We start from the raw sequence: 25,095 nt of genomic DNA on the forward strand, positions 1-25,095 counted from the left end.
TCTCTGTGACCAGGTCAATCACATATACTCAGGGGCCTCAATAAAGGGCAGGGAGCCCAGGTTCTCTTCACCAAGATCTGTCAGCACAGCAATGACCGATGCTAATTATGGGGTGGGGGTAGTGAATCAAGCATCTTGGTCTTGATTTAAATCCCAGCTCAACCCTGTACTGTGTGAAGCACAAGTTCTTTGGCCCTCAATTTCTCCATCTGTAGAACTGGGATAAAACTTCTGCTTAACTCATAGGCTACGCTGTGAGGATGAGATGAAATAATACTATGAGCCTGGCACATAGTAAGTGAAGAGTTTTAAGGCTTGGAAGCCCCTTGAGATGGGTCCAAACCCTTTATGTGACACGCGAGTTCAGGACAGTCCAGAGGCAAGCTGCCCAGGGACGCACACCCTCAGTCTATGACAAAGCACATGCCTGGTAGTAATTGCTTGCTCTGTTCTTCACCACTTCCTGCCACACTGCTATAAATTTATCTGCTTGTACTAGGAAGAACAAAATAAGAGTTCTGTCCTTAAGTCAGCATGTATCATGTTGCTTATGTCATATGGCCAAAAACACCTAAATAGGAAGATGCTGCCCCGTGGCCAAGAGTCAGTGGCAACACATGACAAAGACGGGAACACATTAAGCCACACGTGCCAACATGTTTTCTGACGTTAATCTCCTCATCCCCCTGTGTCACCACAAACACCAAGAAAGGAAATGCACCTCTGAGACTGAATTCAGTTTCAACGGCCCCTCAAACTCGGCTTCGGCCCAATTCCACGCGTTCAGAGCCGAGCTGAAGGCCAGGTCGCGGCTTCTGCGACGGACAGGCATGCACGGGCCTCGGGGCCCTGGGGTTGGACTGACCTGCGGGTAGAAGGTGGACGATGCTGTGCGTGGGCTGCGAACAAACTCCATAAAGAAGGCCCCGTCCTGAGGTCAGAGCGGCAGGAAGCGGCAGCAGGTGCGAGGGGGCGGAGGGACGGAACGTGGCCCAGCAGCGAACCATCGGGGAAGGAGGGGGGGACGAGAGCAAAAAACAAAAACAAGGAGGGAAGGAGAGAAAGAAGGGCACATGAGGGGAAAGGGAAAAAAAATGAGAGGGAGAGAGAGAGAGAAAGAGAGAGAGATCCACCCAGGAGGAAAATATCCAAATGCGAAGCATTAGCAGAAACTCACACCTTCCTGGGCAGAATATCCCAGTGGGGTGGGAGCCAGCACCTGGGGGAGAAGGTGTGTCCAAGCGCCTCAGATCTCATCAGAGCCTGGCTTGGCTGCTTGCGTCCTCCCACATAGCTCTGAACATCCTCAGACCTATGCCGAAGGGAGGAGAAGGCCGCAGGGCAGCTTGCAGAGGGGGGCATGGGGCAGGATTGGGGGCAGCGTCCTGGCCTCCCGCCTGGCTGGGTGACCAGCAGGCCTCTGGGAGACGCACGGAGGCCTGACGTTTGCGTTTCCGCCTGTAACATGGCAGCCAGATGGGAGAAGAGGATTCACTGCAGGAAAAGTTCTTTTTCTTTTTTTTTTAATTTTCTGTATAGATCATAGATTGAAAGTGATGATATTTTGGATACATTATGCAGGAAAAGTTCTTGTTTAATTTTCTGAGCAACCTGGGAACACAGGAGCAGCAATACCTTCTCCCCACTGGTTGTGTAACAAAATCATATGCAGTCCCCGGGAGGGGCTCCTGAAGCAGCCTTCCCCTCCCCACCCTATTCTTGTGGGGTTCAAGCTGCCGTGTACTTGAAACATAAATGACAGAGAGAACTTTTCCAAAGACCCACTCCCTCCCTCTTTCTTAAGGTCAAGAAGTGTCCTCTTGTCCCTTCAAAATCTTTTTACTTTTTATGCTTTATTATCACTGAAATTCGGAAATGCCACTTGATACACCTGAAGGTCCCTGCTTTCCTAAAACTTTTTAAATTCTAAAAGTAGAATCACTGAAGTATTTCGGTGTCCATTTTACCAGGACTGCTGCCACGCCCATCAGCCACTAGGAGCTCAAGTAACGAGCTGAGGAAACACATGTCTGCGGAGATGCACACTCGGGTACCCTGTACACATCCTGACACAGCTGCTGCCTGGAGAGTGCTGGGCCATCTCCTAACACCTCTGCTTCTCCTGGACCACTTGGGAATCTACACCCAGCAGACCGATGGCTATCCACATGGATTTCAGTGTCCAGCTGGAAGATGAAGGGAGTGCTCTAGACCATGATCTCCTATTTGGCTGTTGGTGTATTTTAACCATAATGCTTGTGGTTCTGTAATTTCTGTACTTCTCAGTACTGTCCCCCGCACTGTTTCTAATCCTCAAAGACGGCAGTGGGTGGACGTAACAGCTAGTGAACAGCACACAGGCACTTGTGTGTTCTCACGTTCTATTTGCGTCCCTTCTCTGCCAGAACATACAGAAGCAGAGGTGCTCACGCTGCTGAGATGATGTTCCCGTGAGTGAGGACAGGTGAAAAGACTTTCTTCACCAACAGGTCATTCTTGACGCACAGACTATCCTTGGGACTGTACCTAGAGTCACTGCCTTAGAGCTGGGTTTGCGGAAACGACAGCCTACAGCCTAATCCAGTCACCTGGTTATTCCAGCCTGTGAGCTGAGAACCATTAAGATTTTAAATGGTTACAGAAGAGCCCACACAATAGCCTTGATCTTCCCTCTCAGCCCACAAAGCCTAAAATATTTATTGAGGTTTGCTGTCTCTGGCCTATGGATGCCACACACTGCCTGCAGCCTCAGTTGCTACTTTTTCTCAGATTTTAATCCCTCCATCCTAGAAGTCTAATTCTAAGAACTTACCCTGTAGAAACAATCAGAGATGTGATCAAATAATTATGTGCAAGGATGTTTGCAGTATTACTTGTAATTGTGATACACTGCAGAATAATTATACAAACTTATGGAATAATTGCCAAAAACTATTTTTAAAAATCTGAAACCACCATTTTTTAAACAAAAAATGAAGTTATAAACAAAGGTCTAATCATATGATGAAATATTATATAGTTATTTTTTAAAATCAAACTTTGGAGAAATAATGACATGAGGAAATTTTCACGATGTGAAAGTAAAATAAATAAATATGCAGATGGATATACAAGCTGACCACAATGTTGAAAAATAAAATACATCTATTGAATCTCCTTCATTTCCGAGTGAGAGAGACCAGGTAAGAGAATGTGTGGCCAGCTCACCCTGCCACATCAGAACGATATCAGATTCTGAATTTCCAAGGAGAAGGAGTTGGCAGAGACACATCTATTGGTCTTAAAAGCTACAACAAGCCTGACCTGTGGAGCTTTCAGCTCCTCTACTGTACTTGCTATTCTGTATAGAGGCCAAAGCCTCAGGTTTTGGTTTCCGTCTCCCAGGATGCTCCCGTCTGACTACTTCTTAGGAGTCTAAGCAAACTGATGGGAATTTCATTCACCAAAGAGTGAGCTCTCCCAGAAGCTGCTTCAGTCATTTTCTACCTCCCTCCCGCCACCAGGAGGGCTGAAGATGGGGCTGAAGGAAAACCAGAGGCCAGTGTCACAGCTTGAGCCAGATCTCGGATAGATAGAGTTTAGCTTGACTGATTTACATCTGCTTTCATCTAGCAGTTAGCGTCCTTACAACCGTGAGCAGGCAAGTCCCTGCATCAAAATAGCAGTGCTGCAAAGGATTCCTCCAAATCCTCAGCACACTTAGTCCTGGACTCATGGGCTGCGTGTTACCCTCCATACCGGGTCCCTGAGCGCACACGCCAGCCCCCCACCGGAGGGGCTCCTTTACCTTTCGTGGGCTGTCCACGTAGGTGGGAGTCATGGCTACGCCGCTGCTCTCGGCTGGGGGGGCGGAGCTCTTGCCCCCATGCACCGCCACCTGCTGTTCTCCCAGGCACCTGAAAGGGGGGAAAACACAGGGCGGTCCTTGCTCAGAGCCCCCTGGGGAAGGACCCATGTTAACCACAACGAAGCGAAGGCAGCTCTGTTGCCAACACCTTCGAAACACGCTCTTCCGCTTTGTTAATGCTCAGGCCCTACGTGGTGCCCTTAATTTCATTCATTGTCCTGAACAATCACCAGCTGCCACGGAAAATCAGAAAACAGCTCAATTTTAAAAGCCTCTTGGCAGCACCTGGGCTTATGTATTACTTTGAAAAGGCAAGTGACATGGTTTGAGTGACTCTGTCCATGAACACCATTTTTTTAACTCTCTGGGAGAAACTTTTTCTCAGTTTTTATTAAATATACCAGCAGAAGCACATTCTGAACGTTAGGGCTGCGTTACCATTCCGCATTAACTAAACAGGGTGAAATGTGTCGACTCTTTATACATTTTGAAGATCCGTTAATCTTGCAAATGCACACACTTGAGCCCTCCCCACCCCCCAAAAAAATGCCACACACTAATCTAACAGGCATTTATCTCAGACACAAGACAACTATGGTTTTCTTATGACATCTCCTCCCATCTCAGTTCTGGTATCCATAAATGCCTACTTTCACGTATATTTTCCTAATTTTTTTTTCCGTACTAAGATAAGCCATGAACTATGGTAACGTAAATGCTACCCCCAAATTAGACTGTTTTAATATACCATTGAATTTTTATTTGGTAAGTTCCAGGAGACTCACATTACAGTCTAAAGTGCTTCATTGTTACCATAACACACACTTCTCGTGGTGGGAACTTCGAGGCGCCACCCAGACCCTCTGCCGTGGCCCTGCTGACACGGGAACTGGGCATGTTGTCCCCCTCCAGAGACGGCCCAGCTGCAGAGCCCGAGCCCCTCCCTGGGCTGCCTGTGGACAGTGAACCATCACCAAGGGGTGTAAAGGCCTGGCCCTGTTGGTCCAACCCGGCTCATCTCCGAACGTGGCTCTAGCTCCAGGGCTTGAGGGAGTTGCCCGAGGCCGTCACTGGGCTTTCCTGCATCTCAGCTTCTCCCTCTGTCCCCTCCGCCTTCCGCCCGCTCCCTCCCACGGGGGCTGAGCCCACGACTAAATTCTGTCTCCATCCGTTTCCCCGGGAAGCCAATTTGTGACATTTCCCTCATCTTAAAGCCTGACACATCTCTTACTGATGGTGAAGTAACCTCATATCGGAGATTAAAAATCAGTTTCCATAGTAACCTGTTATACTCTCTCTTTTTGGTTTTTGTCATGGAAAATTTTCAAACCCATATGAAAGTAAGGAGGATAATGTAATCGAACTCTTATCTACCTGGACCCCAGAATTATTTATTGATAGAGCCAATCTTGTTTCATCTATCCCTATCCACCCGATTATTTGGAAGCAAAACTCACACATGCTATTACTTCATCCACAAACACTTCAGTATATATTGTATCTTTAAAAGATTTTAGGACTTCCCTGGGGGCGCAGTGGTTAAGAATCCACCTGCCAATGCAGGGGACACGGGTTCAATCCCTGGTCCAGGAAGATCCCACATGCCAGAGAGCAACTAAGCCCGTGTGCCACAACTACAGAGCCTGCATTCTAGAGCCCGCGAGCCACAACTACTGAAGCCGGTGCACCTAGATCCCGTGCTCTGCAACAAGAGAAGCCACCGCAATGAGAAGCCCACGCACTGCAACTAGAGAAAGCCCGCATGCAGCAACGAAGACCCAACGCAGCCAAATATAATAAATAAAGTTTTTTAAAAAAAGATTTTACTGTGTGTTTGTTCAAAACAGGATTCAGTTAAAATCCCTACAATGCAGTCAGTTATGTCTCTCAAGTATTCCTTAAGCTAAAAGCTCCACTCATCCCTCCATCTCCCCGCAATTTATTTGTGGAAGAAAGTAGCTCACTCGTCCTGTAAATTTACAGTCTGGATATGCTGATCGTATCCCTTTATTGCTTATCGTGTTCCCCTGCGCCCCATACTTCCTGAGCACTAGAAATTATATTTAGAGGTTTGAGCACATTTAGGTTTGATGGGGCAGTAATTCTTCCTCAGTGTGTTGTGTGCTTCTACATGGAGGCCCACAGCATCTGGCGATGTGAGCGGTCACTGGTGATCTCTGCTAGGTCCGTGAGTGCATCAGAGCCCACATGTGGTAATGTTCCAGCGCTCCTTCTGGACCCATTAGCTGGAATATTGGAGAGAGACACCTCCTGCACCAATCACTTGGGGACTCAGAGGTGTAATTCATATAAGAAAAGCAGACTAAAAGCCTGACTCTGCCTGGTCCACGTACAGTGCACTGTCTCTGCACCACATCGTGGTGTGCTCCTCTGGGTCTCATCCGCAAACACACACTGGGACGCTCTCCTGCGCCTCCTGGGGGCTGTGGCCTAGCCCGTGGCTGGGACAGTGGTGGCAGGAAGCCTCGGTTGCCCCCCAGGGTCCCCTCGTCTGATGCACATGACAACCCCCAGGTACTGAGCTGCCATCTACGTGCTGACCCGTGGACTAGGAGTCGGGGATTCAGAGACAAGTAGGACCCGTCCTTGCCCTTGGAGGTTCCTTGTCTCACGGCTCAGGAGAGGGGATGTCACAAAAGGACTAGCTGTACTGTGCAAGTCCACACGTGAGAATACGCATGGGGCACGCTGCCTTCTTCCCAGAGGCCGCGACAATTGCCACGTGGGCTCTCTCCCTGCTCTGACTCCCTGACATCAGTTTATCCCCGTCTAACAGGAGCCGCAGAGCTGCGGACTGGCACCTGCAGCCCAGACTGCCCACAGCCACGCTCCTGGGGCCTCTGCCTCCCACGAGAGCCTGACAACAGGTGCACGCCTCCAGGTAAAGACCCAGGAGAAATGGAGGAAACAGACACGCGTGGTAAGATGACAGGACTACGGGTGAAAGTTCTGAAACTCTTCTTCATATGGCTATAACAGTTTTCCATAATAAAATTGGATCTGTTTGGTGTAGCAAAACAATAAAGAAAAACACAAAGTAAAAAAGGCCGTGTGAGCAAACGTCACGTAAAGGTCTCGCTCCCTCTGCTCGGCCTCCGGCTCTGAGAAATCACACCACATCACCCAGGAGCAGTCATCTGTCCTGCCTCCTGCTGTGGGGTCAGCTGAGCTCCCCACACACACCCAGGGACACTGCCACCCCAAAGTACCCGTGCTCTTCAAGTCTGAGCAGAAAGAGGCTCCTTGGGGTGCACTGAACGATGACTCACTGACACATTAAAATAAGATTCCCCTGCCCCCAAATTCGCACCCCTCCCAGCAACATATGTTCCTTGTTCTTTTTTCCAGCAGGAAAGGTCTGTGATTAGCTACAGGGACAACCTGCCAGGTGGAGTTCTGGGGTCTTTCCTTGGTCAGATAAAGGTATTTTCTGGAGGCCCCAGTGCCCTCAGTAATGAGCCCGACCTACCCCAGCTCTCCTCCTCTCATCTGCTCCCCTGTCACCATGGCCACGCTCTTCCCTTCTCTCCCCGCATCCCTTCCTCTCCATCCCATCCTCACCCTCTAGCCTCTTCTGCCTCTCGCCTGGACTAGTGAGGCCTCTGCCTCCTGGGCCCACCCACCAGGCCTTCCTGTACACAGGACCCATCTCTGCAAACACCACTTCTGCCAAAGATGCTGAATGAATATTACATGATATTAAGGAACTGCTGTGACTTTTTAGGTAAATTATGGTATTACAGTTTTGCTTTAGGAGTACTTATCTTTCAGAGATGCACACTGAAATATTATAGACAAAGGGGTGTGATGTCTGGGATTTCATAAGAAATAAAAAGGAAGATATGAGCAAGCAGGATATAAATGAAACAAGATTGGCCGTGAGTTGATAATCATTGAAGCTGGGTGATGGGTAAACAGGGATTTAATACACGAGTCTACTTTTTTTTAATCTGTTTGAAATTTTCCATTAAAATAAACTTTCAAAGGGTCGCTCTTGCTATGAGAATGTGTAAGAAGAGCCTGGAATCCGATTTCCCATGCTGTCTTTGCAACTGCATCTCCCACTGGGCCTCGGGCTCACTCATGTTACCTTCTGAAAGCTTAACATATTTGGGCTCCTGTGGGCATGGCACAGACCCCCTCACCAGACAGACACCAGGAAGTACAGCAGGGATCTGATCTGGCTGGAAGGCTGGAGGGGGCAGGGAAGACCTCCCAGAGTAGGTCCCACCTGCTCGTGGCAATGTTTTCTCCTTTTCCCCAAGTCCTCCCCCTACCCCCCATATAAATGCATCCCTTTCTACAAGGACATCTTAAATCCTACCTCCTGTGACGCCGTCCCTGCCCTCCCAAAGCAAGATGTGGTCCCACGGGGGTCCTAAGAGCTGCAGCACCTACTGTTTACAAAGGGACCACACACTCAAATGCCTAGAGAAGCTGGTCAGGTGGCCCTTGTCTGAGGGGCCAAGACAAGTCCAAGAGCAGACGGCGTGCTGGTTCTACAGTAAACCAGGGGCACTAGTCCACCTAAAGTGCCAGCCCGTCGTGGCTGGGCTTGAACGTGGACCCAGTGGTAACTGAGCCTCCACCACTTCGAGCAAAGTTGGATGTTACATATTACCCATAATATAATTTCGTATTACATTATCTATATTTTTTATACAATATAACCATGTTATATATTTTTTCATGTAAGAATTCATTAAGAAATCAAGATTTTTATATGAAATCTTCAAACGAAAAAAATTTGGCTCAAATATTTAAAAAGTATTTTGTGTTTTTAGGGCAATGTTAACTACTCTATAACGGTGGCTACATGTCATTATAAGTTTGTCTAAACCCATAGAATGTGCAACACCGAGAGTGAACCCTGATGTAAATAAACTGTGCTCTTTGGGTGACTACGATGTGTTAATGCAGGTCCATCGATTGTAACAAATGTACCGTTCAGTGAGGGATGTGGATAATGTGCAGGGACAGGGTGTAGATGGGAACTCTCTGTACCTTCCATTCAGTTTTGCCTTGAACCTAAAACTGCCCTAAAAAAGAAAGTCTATTAAAAATACAAAACAAACAAAAGCGCAACCAACCAACAAAAAAACACCTTGTGGACCAAACCAACTGTATCTGTAGTTCAAATCAAGTCCCAGACTGCAAGTTTTTAACTTCTGACCTACTTCATGACATTCGACACTTACCAGGTATTAACCTAGCTTTCTTTTCACATATGTGTCTTTTTGTCAGTTACTGGCTCCTTGGTAGACAGAAGTCACATTTCACCGCACTGGGGCCTGGGGGATGGGAACGAGTCTCTGTCCACCAGGTACTTACTTCTGAGTGGCTTCCATTTCCAGCAGGGCAGACAGAACTGAGGTTCCCTTCTTCCCAACCGGGGGGCCGGTCGACTCGAGGGAGTGGGTAGGGATGGGCCCAGCCATCTGCAAGCCTTTCATGGCGGCCCCTTTCTAAAGCATAGAGGAGGAGACAGGCCATCAGATGCTGCTGCGTCTGCTGTGCCTCAGGCTCTGGGAGCCCACCAGTGCAGTTGGGGAAGACGGGGTCTCAGGATCAGGAAATGCCAGGAAACGACTTTTTGCTTGAACTGAAGGTCCCAAATAGCTGTGGACTCAAAACACACTGCCTCCTTGAGGCGGTTTACGTATAGCATCTCATTTTATTCTCAATCAACGGCTCAAGGATTTCCTTGTAAATAACATCACATCTAATTTAAGGAAAAAGAAGCTAAGTCTCAGAGAAGTGAAGTAACTTATCCCAAATCGCACTGCAGCTGGAATTCAAACTCCAGTTAACTGACTTCAAAACCAAGGTTCTGGGCTTCCTTGGTGGCGCAGGGGTTGAGAGTCCACCTGCCAATGCAGGGGACACGGGTTCGTGCCCCGGTCCGGGAGGATCCCACATGCCGCAGAGCGGCTGGGCCCGTGAGCCATGGCCACTGAGCCTGCGCGTCCGGAGCCTGTGCTCCGCAACGGGAGAGGCCACAACAGTGAGAGGCCCGCGTACCGCAAAAAAAAAAAAAAAAACTAAGGTTCTTTCCACTACATAAGCTCTCCCAGAAATGATGCTGTGTACGAGAGGCAGCTGGCCTGGGTTAAAGAACACTGAACTTGAGGTTAAAAACAAAAAATAAAAACATGGCTGATGATGGAACACTACTCAGCAATGGAAAGGAATGAACCGTGGATTTCAGCGACAAGTTGGATGAACCCGAAAGGCATTATGCTGAGTGAAAGAAAGCAGCCTCGAAAGGTTACGTATCGTATGATTTCACTTATAGGACATTTGGAAAAGACAACAGTATAGTGATGGAGGACAGACCAGTGGCTGCCAGGGGTTAGAGATGGGGGACAGTGTGACTCTAAAGGGTAGTGTGAGAGTTTTTTTGCACTGATGGAACTATTCCATGTCCTGATTGTGGTGGTGGGGGTGGTTATGTGAATCTATACATTTGTAAAATTCACAGAGCAGTATGTGTACACACACACACACACACACACACACACACACACACACTCTCTGAATCATCCCAGATCAGCCCTTTCTTAGCTCGGTGTCCTCAGACACATCCCATCACCCCCACGAGCCTCAGCGTCCTCACTGGGGAGTGAGTGGTTGAATGAAGGCCCAAGGGTGCAGGAAACACTACAAGTGACATTGCCGCTGTCACCCTCTTGAGCGAGTTTCTATCCAGCAATCCAGCACCAGCAATCCAGTCACATAAGCAGCTGTGCCTGATGCCGGGTCCCCAGTGGGGAGCTCACAAAGGGCTGTATCCTCGAGTCAGATGCGTGGCCCCAGCCCGGTGGCTGGCTATGTACCCTGCTTCACCCTGCTCTGGAGGAGAACCCACTTCTTTGGACTGAAGATAAACGCTGGGCAGCTGTGGAGTAAAGAAACTGGCCGGCGAGAGGCCTCAGACACAGGAGGAGACGGTCCCTGCATCCCAGACCGGGCCCAGCCCCCAAGGGGTCCGTGGTGCCTCACCCGCATCATGCGATCGGAGCGGTGCCGCCGGCGGATCCGGTTTAGGCCCTCCACGAATCGGATGAAGCCATCCAGGAGCTGCCACTCCTCCTCGTCTGCCCGAGGCCTGTCCCCGTAGATGTCACAGTGGGCCTCCCCCTCTGTGATGCGCTTGGTGGCGGTGACACAGGCTGGCAGCAGCAGGAAGCGGGTCCTCCAGAACTTCAGAGACTCAATTAAGCTACAGAGGGCCAGAGGGGAAAAGGGGTGGTGGTGAGAAAAAGTAGATGATAAAAGCACCCCAGTAAGCATCCCATCTCAACACCCACGCCCCCGGGAGTGAGGGTGCAAGCGTCCATCTGCCCAGGAGCACGTGCTCATCTGATGCTGCATTTCACGCAGGCTGAGAGGTAAGAACTCCAAGGCTGCTTTTACTTTCTATCCCAGAGACGTCAGAATGCTTCTGTGCACCCAGGCCCAGTGCCGCTGTGGCCTTTTATCATCACAACCATAAATCATGCGTAAAAATGAAAAATTAAAAACAAGATGTCACAGGGAATTCCCTGGTGGTCCACTGGTTAGGACTCGGCACTTCCACTGCTGTGCGCCCAGGTTCAATCCCCGGTCAGGGAACTAAGATCCTGCATGCCTCGTAGCATGGCCAAAAAAATAAAATAAAATAAAATAAAAACAAGAGGTCACAAAGCTTTTATATATAGAATGGATAAACAACAAGGTCCTACTGTATAGCACAGAGAACTATATTCAATATCCTATAATAATAAAAAAACAGTGAAATAATGCTATTTGCAGGGATATGGATGGCCCTAGAGATAGTCATACTGAATGAAGTAAGTCAGAGAAAGACAAATATCATATGATATCACTTATATGTGGAATCTAAAAAAAAAAATGGTACAAATGGACCTATTTATAAAATAGAAATTGAGTCACAGATGTAGAAAACAAACTTATGGTTACCAAGGGGGAAAGGGGCGGGGAGGGACAAATTGGGAGACTGGGATTGACATATACACACTACTATATATAAAACAGATAACTAATAAGAACCTATCATATAGCACAGGGAACTCTATTCAGTACTCTGTAATGACCTACATGGTAACAGAATCTAAAAAAGAGTGGGTATATGTATATGTATTACTGATTCACTTTGCTGTACAGCAGAAGCTAACACAACATTGTAAATCAACTATGCTCCAATAAAAAGAAAGAAAAAATCTACATTTATATGAAACCATCACATTGTACACCTTAAATATGTACAATTTTTGTCAGTTATACCTCAATAAAGCTGAAAAACGATTTTTAAAAAATCCTATGATAAACCATAATGGAAAAGAATACAAAAAAAAAAAGAATGTATATATGTGTATAACGGAACCACTTTGCTCGACAGCAGAAATTAACATAACATTGTAAATCAACTAGACTTCAATTAAAAAAAAAAAAGATGTCACAAGCAGTCAGGAAAATGTGAAGAGCACTGACATTCCACCAAAGAGCACATCTTGGGACTTCCCTTGTGGCACAGTGGTTAAAACTCCGCACTCCCATTGCAGGGGCCCAGGTTCGATCCCCGGTCAGGGAACTAGATCCCACATGCATGCCGCAACTAAGAGTTCACATGCCACAACTAAGGAGACTGTGTGTGGCAACTATGGACCCAGAGAGCCACAACTAAGGAGCTCATGTGCTTCAACTAAAGAAGCCCGTCTGCTGCAACTAAGGAGCCCATGAACCACAACTAAGGAGCCCACCTGCTGCAACTAAGAGCCGGTGCAACCAAATAAATAAATAAATAAATATTTTTTAAAGAAAGAGCACATCTTCACCAGGTTTTTTGCTGTTGTTTGTTGTTTCATGCGGTAAAATATACATAACAAATTTACCACTTTAATGATCTCTAAGTGCACAATGCAGCAGCATTCAGTACATTCACACTGTTGCACAACCAGCCACGTCCATCTCATCACTGAGTTTTTAACCCAATGCAGATGTGCTATTTCCCTCCATTTTCTTTTTCTTTTTTTTCTTCTAAAACAGGCATCATTTTGCAATCAGGAGAAAGGACAGAGACATTAAAATACGGACACACACAAGGCGGCGAGGATGGAAAGTGAAATCGGGGTCTCTGACCTGAAGTCCTCGGAGCCGGCAGAGCAGATGTACTGGTCTAAGTAATTCCACTTGTACTCCTCCAGCCGCTCGTGCGAGAATTCCACCCAACAGGAGACAAACTCCGAGTCTGAGTGGGAGGGGCAGAGGCTGTAGGTGTAGTGGATCTGGGCAGATTCGTAAGGGTACCTGAAAAACAAAGGGTGTGGCCTGAGGTCCAAACAAGGATCCCCCCCTCCCCCCAAGTCTCCTGTACCTTTTCTGTCTCAAGACACTTAGCAGTATCCTTGGCACTCAACCCTCGACCACAGTAACCAAAACTCATCCCAGGGAACTGGTAATGGAGATTTCTCAGTTCTTCTTAAACTTTCTCATTCTTCTAGCCTCATACTCTTTATTTTTAATTGGCATGTTAAGACTCATGCTAAACATTATAAGCTGGATCAAATCCCTTTTGGAAGTAGGTGAGCTACAACCATAAAATACAACCCTAGAGAGCAAAACAGTAACTCTGAAAGAAAAACCAATTACTCAACCTCCTTGGTTTGAATTACATGTTATACACATAATTCAGTATGTGGACAGTATGTGTTAGAAACATAACTTAGTAGTTTGACATAATTTAGGACAGAGCTGGAAACTTTAAATACCCAAGGACTCACTTGGGAAGGTATCGTGTCACTGTGATCATCTTATCCTTCAGTGTGACTTTGTGGAAAGTTCTGCCCATGCTCAGCCAGTACTGGTCTTCCTCCTCAGGGCGGTTTCGGGACACAAGGCCTAATAGGGAAAAAAATAATTAATTTCCTCCATGTGGTTGAGGGTCATTCCTTTAACAGGCAATTGCTTCTCTTCCATATAGATTTAGAAAAAGAGAAACAAAAGAGGCAACACTTTCTTTCCAGGGGCAGTTTCATGGAAAAGAAATATTCTTGGTTTAAAAAAAAAAAAAAAGTCCTGAAGTGGGCAGATTTTTCCGTTACTGAACCAGCCAGCAGGAGGTTAGAGCCTGGGGGTGCCTACAACAGCTGGCCGAACAGCCCAATGCCTCGTCCTCTGTGAAGGAAAGTTCCGGAGTAGATGTTAATTGGCTAAAATGGAACTCCACTCCCCTCAGGCACAAGCTGCCACCCGGCATCTGAGGCCCTCAACCGCGGGGGTGGCCAACCTAGCTTTCGGCCCTCAGGCCCCATGACGCCCACACTGCTGCACCACGTTTCAGACTTATTTGCTCGAATTTCCTTCTCCAAACATTTGCTCCTGTTGCTTCTTCTGCCTTCTCTTCCTGGGCGACTGTCGAAATCCTAGGGATCATTTAAGGTCACCATCAAATGCCACTTCCTCCAGAAAGCTATCAGACCCTATCAGCGGTGAATTCTACCCTGGATGTAGCTCCTTGTGTGCCTCTGTCTCACACCCTGACAAACCAAAAGTTCCAGGAGGCCAGGACCCAAATCTTGTTCGTCTTTGTATTTTCAGTAGCACCTGATAAAGTGCTATTTCACAGAAAAGGAAGTAGGCAACCTGGATGGAGCCACTGACACGAAAAGCAGATCCATCCCACTGCTCTTGGGATAAGAACAAAATCCTTCACGTGGGCCTGTGCAGACTGGGTCTCCTGACATCTCCGGCCACATTGCTGGCTTATTCCCAGTGCTCTCCACGCCAGTCTTCTTTCGGGTGCCTAGAAAGTCTCATGAGGTCTTCCAGCCAACAGGGCCTTTGCACATACTAACCCTGCTGCCTGGCATGCTTGGCCCACCTGTTCCTGCCCTCCACTCCTCTCTCACTAAAAACTCCTGCATGTGTTTCAGGTACAGCAGCAGCTCAAACATCAACTCCTCAAAGAAGCCGCCCCTGACTCTCCAGACCAGATCAGGTCCTGTATTAAATATTCTCGCAGCCCTCTGATTTTTCCCTCACAGTCTTTATTGCAACGTGGAATTGTATATCATAGTTTGACTAATGTTATTTTCCCCCACAGAGCAGGAGCTTCAAAAATATTAATGAGGGGTTTCCCTGGTGGCGCAGTGGTTGAGAGCCCACCTGCCGATGCAGGGGACACGGGTTCGTGCCCCGGTCTGGGAAGATCCCACATGCCACGGAGCGGCTGGGCCCATGAGCCATGGCCGCTGAGCCTGCGCGTCCGGAGCCTATGCTCCGCAACGGGAGAGGCCACAACAGTGAGAGGCCCACGTACCGCCAAAAAAAAAAAAAAAAAAAAAAACTAATGAGGACTTCCCTGGTGGCACAGTGGTTAAGAATCTGCCTGCCAGTGCAGGGGACACGGGTTCGATCCCTGGACCAGGAAGATCCCACATGTGGCGGAGCAACTAAGCCCGTGTGCCACAACTACTGAGCCTGCGCTCTAGAGCTCACGTGCCACAACTACTGAAGCCCACGCACTCTAGGGCCCGTGCTCCACAACAAGAGAAGCCACCGCAATGAGAAGCCGGTGCACCGCAACAAAGAGTAGCCCCTGCTCGCCACAACTAGAGAAAGCCCGCGCGCAGCAATGAAGACCCAACAGAGCCAAAAGAAAAAATACTAATGAACGAATGAATGACCACAGTCATATATTCATCAAGGCACACTGTCGTACACCAGGCACAGTGGTTTTCGTGGTGGAGGACAACAAGATGCAGCTGAAATCATCCTGGCACTCAGAAAGGTTACTATTCAGTACAGTCTATAATGTGCGAAAAAGGCATCACGTGATACATATCACAAGGGGCTTTTAGAGAAAATCCAGAGGGAATCCAAAGCTTTGTCGTGAACAACAGGACCTGGACCGGAAGACTGCTAAGCTCCCATTAACAGGTCCATGCTTCTTTGATCCTCTAACCAGAGGAGATTTTTTTTAAAGTTTTGGTTGCTTTGGGTCTTCATTGCTGCGCATGGGCTTTTCTCTAGTTGTGGTGTGCGGGCTTCTCATTGCAGTGGCTTCTCTTGTTGCGGAGCACAGGCTCTAGGCAAGTGGGCTTCAGTAGTTGCATCACGCAGGCTCAGTAGTTGTGGCTCCGGGCTCTAGAGCGCAGGCTCAGTAGCTGTGGCACATGGGCCTAGCTGCTCCGTGGCATGGGGGATCTTCCCGGACCAGGCTCGAACACGTGTCCCCTGCATTGGCAGGCAGATTCCTAACTACTGCGCCACCAGGGAAGTCCCCAGAGGAGCTTTAATGAAGCCAAAGATGGCCTGAGGTTTGGTGCTGGCTGGTTAGGGAGGAGGGGAGCTCATTAGCTACAAGGAGGAAGCAGGGGACTATCAGATGCTCAGTGATGGTTCCAGGAAGTGACCGCCGCTGTGTGGTTCCAGGCCCCTGCATGTAATTCTCGCTGCCTGACTTGTTTCAGAGGAGCCCTCCAGAGCCCAGCTCTGACTCAGCCGGTGCCACTGAGTCTCCGCCACTCACTAGCCTCTGCCACTCAGGGACAAACCATCCCAGCTTCAAGTCACTGAGCTGCAGTGACAAACAAGAGAACATGAATCCAGAATAGGAAAAAAACCGAAAAAACAACAAGTATAAACTTGAGATTCAGGTAACATGAGAAGACCTACTGTGTCAGGCACTGTGTGAGACATAAACCCAGGCTCCTGGGTCTGGAATATTCACCCTGTAGTTTGACAGCTCAGCCCCTGCTTGGCTGCCTGGGACCCCGAGGTACTGCTCAAGCCAGGCTGGAACTTCCTGAACTTGGTCATACCCTCTACCTTAAAAGGAGAGTTTTAAGATAACTCCGAACCCAGTGGAGAGTTTAATTCTCATGTAAAGTTAGATTTAGAGGGAAAAAAAGTGTGTGTTGAAAAACAATGACTCCTAAATGTATGTATTCCCTACTATCTTGAGAACCCGCTTGCACAAACTTAGTAGAGAAGAGAAACTACAATCCAAAGAGGACAGCTCACCACGGCCATAGAGCGGGCTGCTGCTGAGCGGGGGCGGGCCAGCGGGGCTGGGCTGCTGTGCCCTGGGCTGCACGATGATCTGGTAGCCCTGCATGAGCCGCTGGCAGACAAACTCCTCAAACACCTGCTGAGCCGTCATCTGCACACCTTCCTCGTCCCTCCTGAAAAGACAGACGGCTGTTCACAGGACATGCCTGGCCCAGGGCCGTGTGACACTCATAGAGTCCCCCGGTCCTTGGCTTCATCCCCATGAGCCAGCCCTGATGACCCTTCTGTGGTGGTAAGTGAAACTAACGATTTGTAAACCAGTCTTGGGAGAAACAAAAGCTGCGCGCCTTTCCTCTGCCACCAACCTGTCGATGTCGGCCTCTGGGAGGAGATCGTAGCAGCCCTCTGTGTAGTCATTCTGCAGGCCCTGGCGGTCGGGGAAGTAGTCCGTGGTGAGGGGAAGGCACGCCGGAGTAGTGAGAGACTTCCAGTCCACGCCAACTGTGCAACAGAAGCCTGGCACTACAGGGGGAGCAGACAGCGTCAGAACTGCCTCGTGTGAACAGGGAGGAAGGTACGTGTAGTCACCAGGCAGGTGTAGGATGGCGGGGTGGGGGGTGGGGGACAGGGGGAGGGACGAAGGGAGGGGGAAGGAGAAAGTAGGTGGTGACAGGTGATAAAATTGCCAGGAAAGGGGTGGGGGGGGGGAGAAAGAGAGAGAAACAGAGGCTGTTAGACAACGCAGTGCTTATCCAATCCCATCATGCAAATGGGATGCACAGCCGATACTTTTCATTTTCTGCTGATCATGAGCTACAGCCGCGATGCCAGTGAGGTTACCGCAGGGCAGGCCAGGCCAGGCAGTTACACATCGAAGCAAATCAACATTCCGAGACCGGAAGAGAGGCTCGAGCTGGAAGCCTCCCCTGGGCTGATGGAGAGGCTGGGTGGGGAGAGGAGGAGAGCGCAGCCGGATTTTGGAGCTGGAGTTTGGAGCGAATAGCACACGGGAGCAGAATTCAGGAACGCTTTCAGGATGGCAAAAATAAGTCACAGATCCAAAAGGGTAGGAAGAGGAATCAAGGAAGGATGTCTGGGAGTTACAAGGCCGGAACTTTAGGAGACAGAGTTTAACAATCTAGAAATGAAAGCTGCCATCAGCAGAGTGGGCCCGACCACAGGGGTCTGTCCAAAACCTCCTGCTCTTTGGGTAAAGCAGAGTTTCTCCACCTCGGGGCATGAAGGCTATTCTAGACCAGATAACTCTTTGTTGTGGGGGCTGTCCTGGGCATTGTAGAATGTGAGCAGCATCCCTGGTCCCTACTCACTAGATGCCAGTGACATCTTCTGGTTGTGAAAACCAAAAATGTCTGTAGACATGACGAAATGTGCCCTGAAGTGCAAAATATTCCCCGGTTGAGAATCAGAGTTAAAGTAATGGGGCGGTAATCTCTCTTAAGTCATTTAAGTGAAAATTATTTGTCAAATCTCCATGCGAGGGAGCAACGAGCAACAGAAACACTCCGCGCCTCTGCCTCTGCATTCCCAGTGAGACCCTCACGCACCTCACTTCTCGTGGTGCCCTGTGACTTACCGTGTGCTGTACCCCCTCACATCACCTCCTCCGAGCAGGTGTGGAGGCATCATCGGCCCCTTTAAACACCTGGCCGAGCCGAACCCACCACAGGTCACAGGGCCAGAAGCCACTCTGCTCAGGGATCTTTCCTCCATACAGTGACCGACACACACCACCCAGGGCAACAGAGCCTCCCTGAGCCCGGAGTTAGGGACAAGAAGGGGATTGCACCCTGAGTCCCAGCAGGAAACATGCCCTGTGTGGCAGCCCTGCTTTGGGGAAGATGACTTGACCTGCAACAGGCCTAACTCCATGGTCTCCACTCCAGGTCCTGGGCTGACTTTTGGTTGGTTGGTTTGAATTTTATTTTATTGTGGTAAGAACACTTAGCGTGAGATCTACCATCTTAGCAAATTTTTAAGTGTAGTGGAGGGTAGGGTGAGGCAGGGTGGGATGAATTGGGAGAATGGGATTGACATATATACACTAATATGTATAAAATAGATAACTAATAAGAACCTGCTGTATAATAAATAAAAATAAATAAAATTTAAAAAAACAAACAACAACAACAAAATTTGTAAGTGTCCAATTCAGTATTGTTAACTGAGGACGGTGCCGAGCAGCAGGTCTCCAGAACTTACTCATCTCCCAGGACTGAAGCTTTACGCCCACCAATCAGCAACACCCCCCCTACTGCCCACCTCCCCACAGGTCCCAGGCAATCACCACTCCACTCTCTGAGTCTATGCTTTTCACTCTATACAGGTCTTGTTAACTCCTTAATACTTCAAGAACTCAAAACACAGCCAAGGGGGAAGGGGGGAGGGAGAGGGATGGACTGGGAGTTTGGGGTTGGTAGATGCAAACTATTACATTTAGGACAGATAAACGACAAGGTCCTAATGTATAGCACAGGGAACTATACTCAGTCTCCTGTGATAAACCATAATGCAAAAGAATATGGAAAAAAAAAGTCTATATGTGTATAACCGAGTCACTTTGCTGTACAGCAGAGATTGGCACAATGTTGTAAATCAACTAGACTTCAATTAAAAAATAAATAAAATTTTTTAAAAAACGACACAGCCCACGATAACCTAGTTAACACCCCAATTCCCCATAGGGCAGACGAGGGATGAATTTGTTCACATTTCTTGGTTAGAACCAGCAGCAGAAGGTGGGCACACAATGCAGCCCCCGTGCGGAGGCCAGAAACAGAAGACACTCTATCACTGTGCCTTCTTACATCGTTCTGGCCGTCACCAGCTTCCTGACCCTCAAGATTATAAAAACCTTTTAGAAATGGTATCTGCGGGCACACACTGAGATACGGAGAATTCAAACCCCGTGGTGAGAAAAGCTCCCGATTCTTAGCTTGATGATGTTCTTTTCATGGGTAAAAGGTCTGTGTGGCCTCTTTTCTACCTCCAGTATCTTCAGGCCCTGCAGAGGCCTCTGAGGAGGTCCCACCTCAGAATCATTCAGTTAACAGTAATAAACACAGATGACAAAATCCAGTGCTGGGGTTGTAGAGAAGAAACAGGCTCATCTATTCAGGGCTGGCAGCTTTCTAGAAAACAATCAATCTGCCAACTATTCTTTGGAATATATTCCGAGGATCTGAACCAAGAGAAAAAAACACACCCACTGCACCATGCATTATATGCTAAAAAACTAGAAATCACCCAAATGGCCACCATTAAGACATGATTATCCAAAGCACGATTTAATAATGTGTTTGATATTGCCATGAAAAATGACCAGTATGCCGGACCTGGAGAAGTAGTGAAATGATTGTTAAGTTCCTTAAAAGTGGGGATAAAAAGACTTGGTGATGTACATATATCCACTGGTCACAGTGAAGTAAAGCAAAATCGACCAAGCAGTAGAATTTTTTTTTTTCTGGTCTTTTGCTATTGTTGATATTTAGATGTTCAGCTATTTCAATAGACAAGGATGATCAAAGCAAATGCAACCCAGACAAACACTTCCAACTACAGGGATGTAAACAGTTTCAGGTCTTATTCCTTCCGACTTCTCCCCAGAGCCATCATTAAGCATTTGAGAGCCAAGGCCAGCTCTGGGAATTCCTCTACCCTTCCTGTGTGGCCCCGAATCACATTCCAGAACAGGTCATTTGGCCTCCCTGCCACTCATGTTCCATCGGAGAGGCTGCAGAGTCTCCCCTCTCCCCTCACCACCCAGAGACATGTGAACTTCCAGACCATTCTCTTCCCAAAGGGCTCCCTCTTGCTCCCCCAGTGCCTTGACCATCCACCCCCACGCCCCCACCTCCCTGCCACCTTCCCCCGTCAGCAGGCCCCTCTTACTTGGGTCTGGAGAGGTAGAAACACTGTCCTCTAAAGCATCCTTATTCTGGGTCCTAGGATTCATACCTGTGGAAAGATGAAAAGAATCTGTGTCAGTGAGACTCATTCTGCAATAAAAGTTCTGACCAGTTATGGTTTTAAAAAAAAGCCCCAAACTGTAGCTAAAAATAAAAAACCAAGTACAAATTCTGTGCTGAGTATCTCCAACAGCACAAAAGAATCCATCAAAGAAAAACGAGCAATCTAAAGTTCGGGAAGGAGCCAGAACTTTACTCTGAGGTTATCAATACTGTTCGCCTAATGGGACCTTTAGGGCACATGCACAAAAGCAAACAGCAACCCACCACTTAGAATAAGAAACGGGACGGGGCTTCCCTGGTGGTGCAGTGGTTGAGAGTCTGCCTGCCGACACAGGGGACATGGGTTCGTGCCCCGGTCCGGGAAGATCCCACATGCCGCGGAGCGGCTGGGCCTGTGAGCCATGGCCGCTGAGCCTGCGCGTCTGGAGCCTGTGCTCCTCAACGGGAGAGGCCACAACAGTGAGAGGCCCGTGTACCGCAAAAAAAAAAAAGAAAAGAAAAAAAACAGAAACAGGACGAATTTCAAAGTAATTTCAACTAATTAGAGCAACCTTTAGCAAACACAAGGTGACCTATTTAAATTTAGTGCACTTAACAGTCATCCTCTGAAATTTTCTTTCCTGAATCATGGCTTCCTGGAATATGACTTATGCATTGAAATGCAATGCATTTCAATGCAACTTATTGACTGAAAAGTAATAGAACTAATTTCAAAACACACATTTCAATATTTAAATGTCCCTTTCAGGGCTTCCCTGGTAGCGCAGCGGTTACGAATCCGCCTGCCAGTGCAGGGGACACAGGTTCGAGCCTTGGTCCGGGAAGGTCCCACATGCCACGGAGCAACTAAGCCCATGCGCCACAACTACTGAGCCTGCGCTCTGGAGCCCGTGCTCCGCAACAAGAGAGGCCACCGCAATGAAGAGTAGCCCCCTCTCGCCGCAACTAGAGAAAGCCCGCCTGCAGCAACGAAGACCCAACGCAGCCAAAAATAAATAAAAATTAAAAAATTAAATGTCCCTTTCAAAACACATTTACTAGGGAATTCCCTGTCAGTCCAGTGGTGAGGACACCGCGTTTTCACTGCCAAGGGCAGGGGTTCAATCCCTGGTTGGGGAACTAAGATCCCGAAAGCCGCGCGTTTACATTTACTAGAAAATTAGGATAGGACTGGAAAGATCCTCACAAAACTGTCAACAGTGGCTATCTCCTAGAAGAAAGCTGGAGGAAGTGGTGGGAGGGAAAGGAGATCTTTGGCTTTTTACTGTAAATACTTTCGTGTCAGCTGAATCTTTTCTAACAAGAACAAATACTTACAAATCCCTTGTGAAATTTTTGAAAGGACAAGCTACAACCTGTGAGAAAGTATTTGCAAATCGCACCTCTGGCAGAGGACATGTATCCAGAACACATAAAGAACTCTAAAAACTCCAGAGCAGGAGAACAACCTGATGAGGAAATGGGCAAAAGATATGGACACACATACAGAAGGCACATGAAAAGATGCTCAATGTCATTAGTCATTAGAGAAATGGCAAATCAGAAGTTCGGTGGGATACCTCTGCACCCGGGTCTCTTGGGATGGCTAGAAGGACTGCTCAAGCCAAGTGCTGACCAGGATGTGCAGCAACAGAAACCCTTATCCACTGATTGTAGGAATACAAAATGGCACACCACTTTGGAAAACTGTTTTGCAGTTTCTTTAAAGGTTAAACATGTATTGACCATTTGACCCAGCAATCCCACTCCTAGGAATTCACCTAAGAGAAATGAAGATTGATGCTTACACAAAAACCTGTTATGTAAGTGATGTAAGTGTGGCTTTATTCACAACCCAAATGTCTTCCACCTGGTGAAGGGATAAACTAATACATCTATACAATGGAATAAGATATGGCAATAAAAAGTACTGAACACGACTGGGGATGCCGGCAACAACTTGGATGAATCTCGAATTATGCTCAGTGAAAGAAGCCAGACTCAGAAGGCTTCAAGTTGTATGATTCCATGTGCAAGACTTGCTGGGAGAGACTAAAGGGACAGAGAACAGATCGGTGGTTGCCAGGGGAGGAGGGAGGGATTGAGTACAAAGAAGCAGCACAAAGAATCTGAGGGGTAATGGAAATGTTCTGTATCTTGATGTTTTTGTTGGTGCTTATGACTCTATGCATTTGTCAAAACTCATAGAACTGTACACTAAACAGAGTGAATTTTACTGTATGTAAATTTAAAAGTAAATATATATTTTTTTAATTCAGAAAGATGATGTCACTTGGCCAAAACAATTTTAGAACTTCTTTTTTGGAGCTGCCTTCAGTAGATTTTTAAAAATTACTAGCCATCATAATAAGAAGATACAATCTATTAAGTCAGAAAAATAACAGTGCTTCATTTTATTCAAACCCACACTGAGGCAAATGTGAGGTAGGTGTTATCCCTTTTCCACAGATAAAGAAACTGAGGCACAGAGAAGTTAAGTAAGTAACTGAAGATCACACAGTAAGGAAGTGACACCTGCATTTAGACTCTTTCTGTGCAACTCCACAGATGCTTTATTTCCTGACTATCCAAATGGGTCACCAGTTTTCATCTACTGAAAACGTTATCTGTTCTCTGCCAACAGCCAAAAGCCATTTGTAGCTAAATTTTCTGAAAAAGCTAGCCTGACTGACAGCATCCATTTTCACACAAACACAAAGCATAACAAGGAAGCAATGGGGTGGTTTTTCTTGTCTGGCCTGAGAACTGGTATGAAGGCAATTATAAAACCGGCATTCTCCGAGCGATGCGAGCAATAGGAGAATTACTAATACATCGCCTCACGGGTTTGGATTCTAAATTTCGTCATCAGAGCACCTTTTTTTTTTTTTAACCCAATCCAGACTTCGTCTACAAGAACTGAAATTCTTACCCTCATAAAGAAACAGTTCAACTTAAGAATTGTGTGAGCAACTGTTTGAGTTCAAAGAGGCAACCCATCAAAGGGTTCTCGGAGCACCTCTGGCTTCTAGGCCCAGAGCAGACCTGCCCATCTCTAAGGGATAAAGCATGTTCAGCCTTTTGTGCCTCCCCTGTCTTCCGTCCCCAAACACATTTTATTTGAAAGAAATGAAAAGAATTTAATGAAAAGAATTAGAAGAAATACATATTTTAAAGGCTTCTTCGAAGCTACTTTCACAGTTTCCTTGCAGCTCAAGCCCAGCACACAGCCTCTCCCTGCAGCTCTGCCTCTGAGGCTCAGCTTTAGGCCCGCAGACTCACCACTGGCATGTGAAGAACCCAACGACCTGGGAGGGCGGCGGGGGAGACCTCCTGGGCGGGCGGCTCTGCTCCAACCCAACATTTGGGAATGAACCTCACTCTCAAAGTTGAAAGCCAGACGCACCGCTCGGGGAGCCAATGCTCAGAAGAGCCAACTCAGCTCTGTCTCTTTTCACAGCTGTTCGGAGTCAAGCAGTGTGAATGTGTTCTCTGGTTGCTAACGTTTGGCCAAAAAAGGTAATCCGTGTGGGGCCTTTGGGGCTGCTTCCAGGGGACACCTGTGCCTGGGGCGAGTCACTTCTTCTCTCTGGGCTACAGAGATGGTACTTCCCCACAAACACCCAGCCTGGCCTGGGTGAGTAACTGTGCGCTCTGATTTACTTTGCCTGGTAGCTCTCGGTCCAAATCTGCTGCACGTATCTAAAACTCAACACAAACACCAAGTTGCAGATTCAGAGTCCCGACAGTAAAGAGAAAGAAAACTTGGCGTCCACTGATTTTCTTTATCAAAATTCTCTAGCACAGTTACCCCCATCAGGGGGATGACACTGACAAGTCTTATAAACGGGTGCCCAGTTAAAGAAACAGAGGGATAAACGCTGCCTGCCCAGACCAACCAACAACCTGGTTCCTGCTGGGCAGCACAGGGCCAGGAGGGAAACCCGCAGAGATGCCAGCCCTGTGAATCACAACTCACCTATGAGTCAGGTCCAAATGCAGGCGAAATCGGAGTCACGCCTGCATGCCTGCTCATGGTGCAAACCGCCAAGGCCAGAAGGCAGAGGTGGGTCACAGATGAGGTTTTCCCGTTTCTCTTCCATTTTTTAATGAGGGAAATGTTCACTAGTTTTGTTTCGGCCCCCACTTTGTCCCCAGACAAGGACCCAGTGTGATAATTTTGCCCTGAAGGAACCCGATCTACTTCTGGTCCTTCAACAACTCTGTGAGGCAGGCAGGCAGGTG

At 47.8% G+C, this 25,095-nt stretch overlaps 1 protein-coding gene across 9 annotated transcripts in view; it reads right to left on the reverse strand.

Moving 5' to 3' along the window:
* Positions 1 to 25,095, reverse strand: part of DEPDC5 (DEP domain containing 5, GATOR1 subcomplex subunit) — a 94,840-nt gene that overhangs the window by 26,030 nt on the left and 43,715 nt on the right. For 3 of the 9 annotated variants that reach the window (XM_060311037.2, XM_060311036.2, XM_060311035.2), the window contains exons 25-33: positions 20,792 to 20,857; positions 17,248 to 17,431; positions 16,895 to 17,055; positions 13,651 to 13,768; positions 13,010 to 13,177; positions 10,871 to 11,090; positions 9,200 to 9,333; positions 3,788 to 3,896; positions 722 to 931 (exon numbers count right to left, since the gene is read on the reverse strand). In XM_060311037.2, coding sequence (XP_060167020.1) covers positions 722 to 931; positions 3,788 to 3,896; positions 9,200 to 9,333; positions 10,871 to 11,090; positions 13,010 to 13,177; positions 13,651 to 13,768; positions 16,895 to 17,055; positions 17,248 to 17,431; positions 20,792 to 20,857 — 1,370 coding nt within the window. The remainder of the gene's footprint in view (positions 1 to 721; positions 932 to 3,787; positions 3,897 to 9,199; positions 9,334 to 10,870; positions 11,091 to 13,009; positions 13,178 to 13,650; positions 13,769 to 16,894; positions 17,056 to 17,247; positions 17,432 to 20,791; positions 20,858 to 25,095) is intronic. The other 6 variants (XM_060311038.2, XM_030860906.3, XM_030860915.3 and 3 more) reach the window with 6 other exon arrangements.

The sequence above is a fragment of the Globicephala melas genome, chromosome 13 (assembly GCF_963455315.2).
Source record: "Globicephala melas chromosome 13, mGloMel1.2, whole genome shotgun sequence".
In the NCBI taxonomy this organism is placed as follows: Eukaryota; Metazoa; Chordata; class Mammalia; order Artiodactyla; family Delphinidae; genus Globicephala; species Globicephala melas.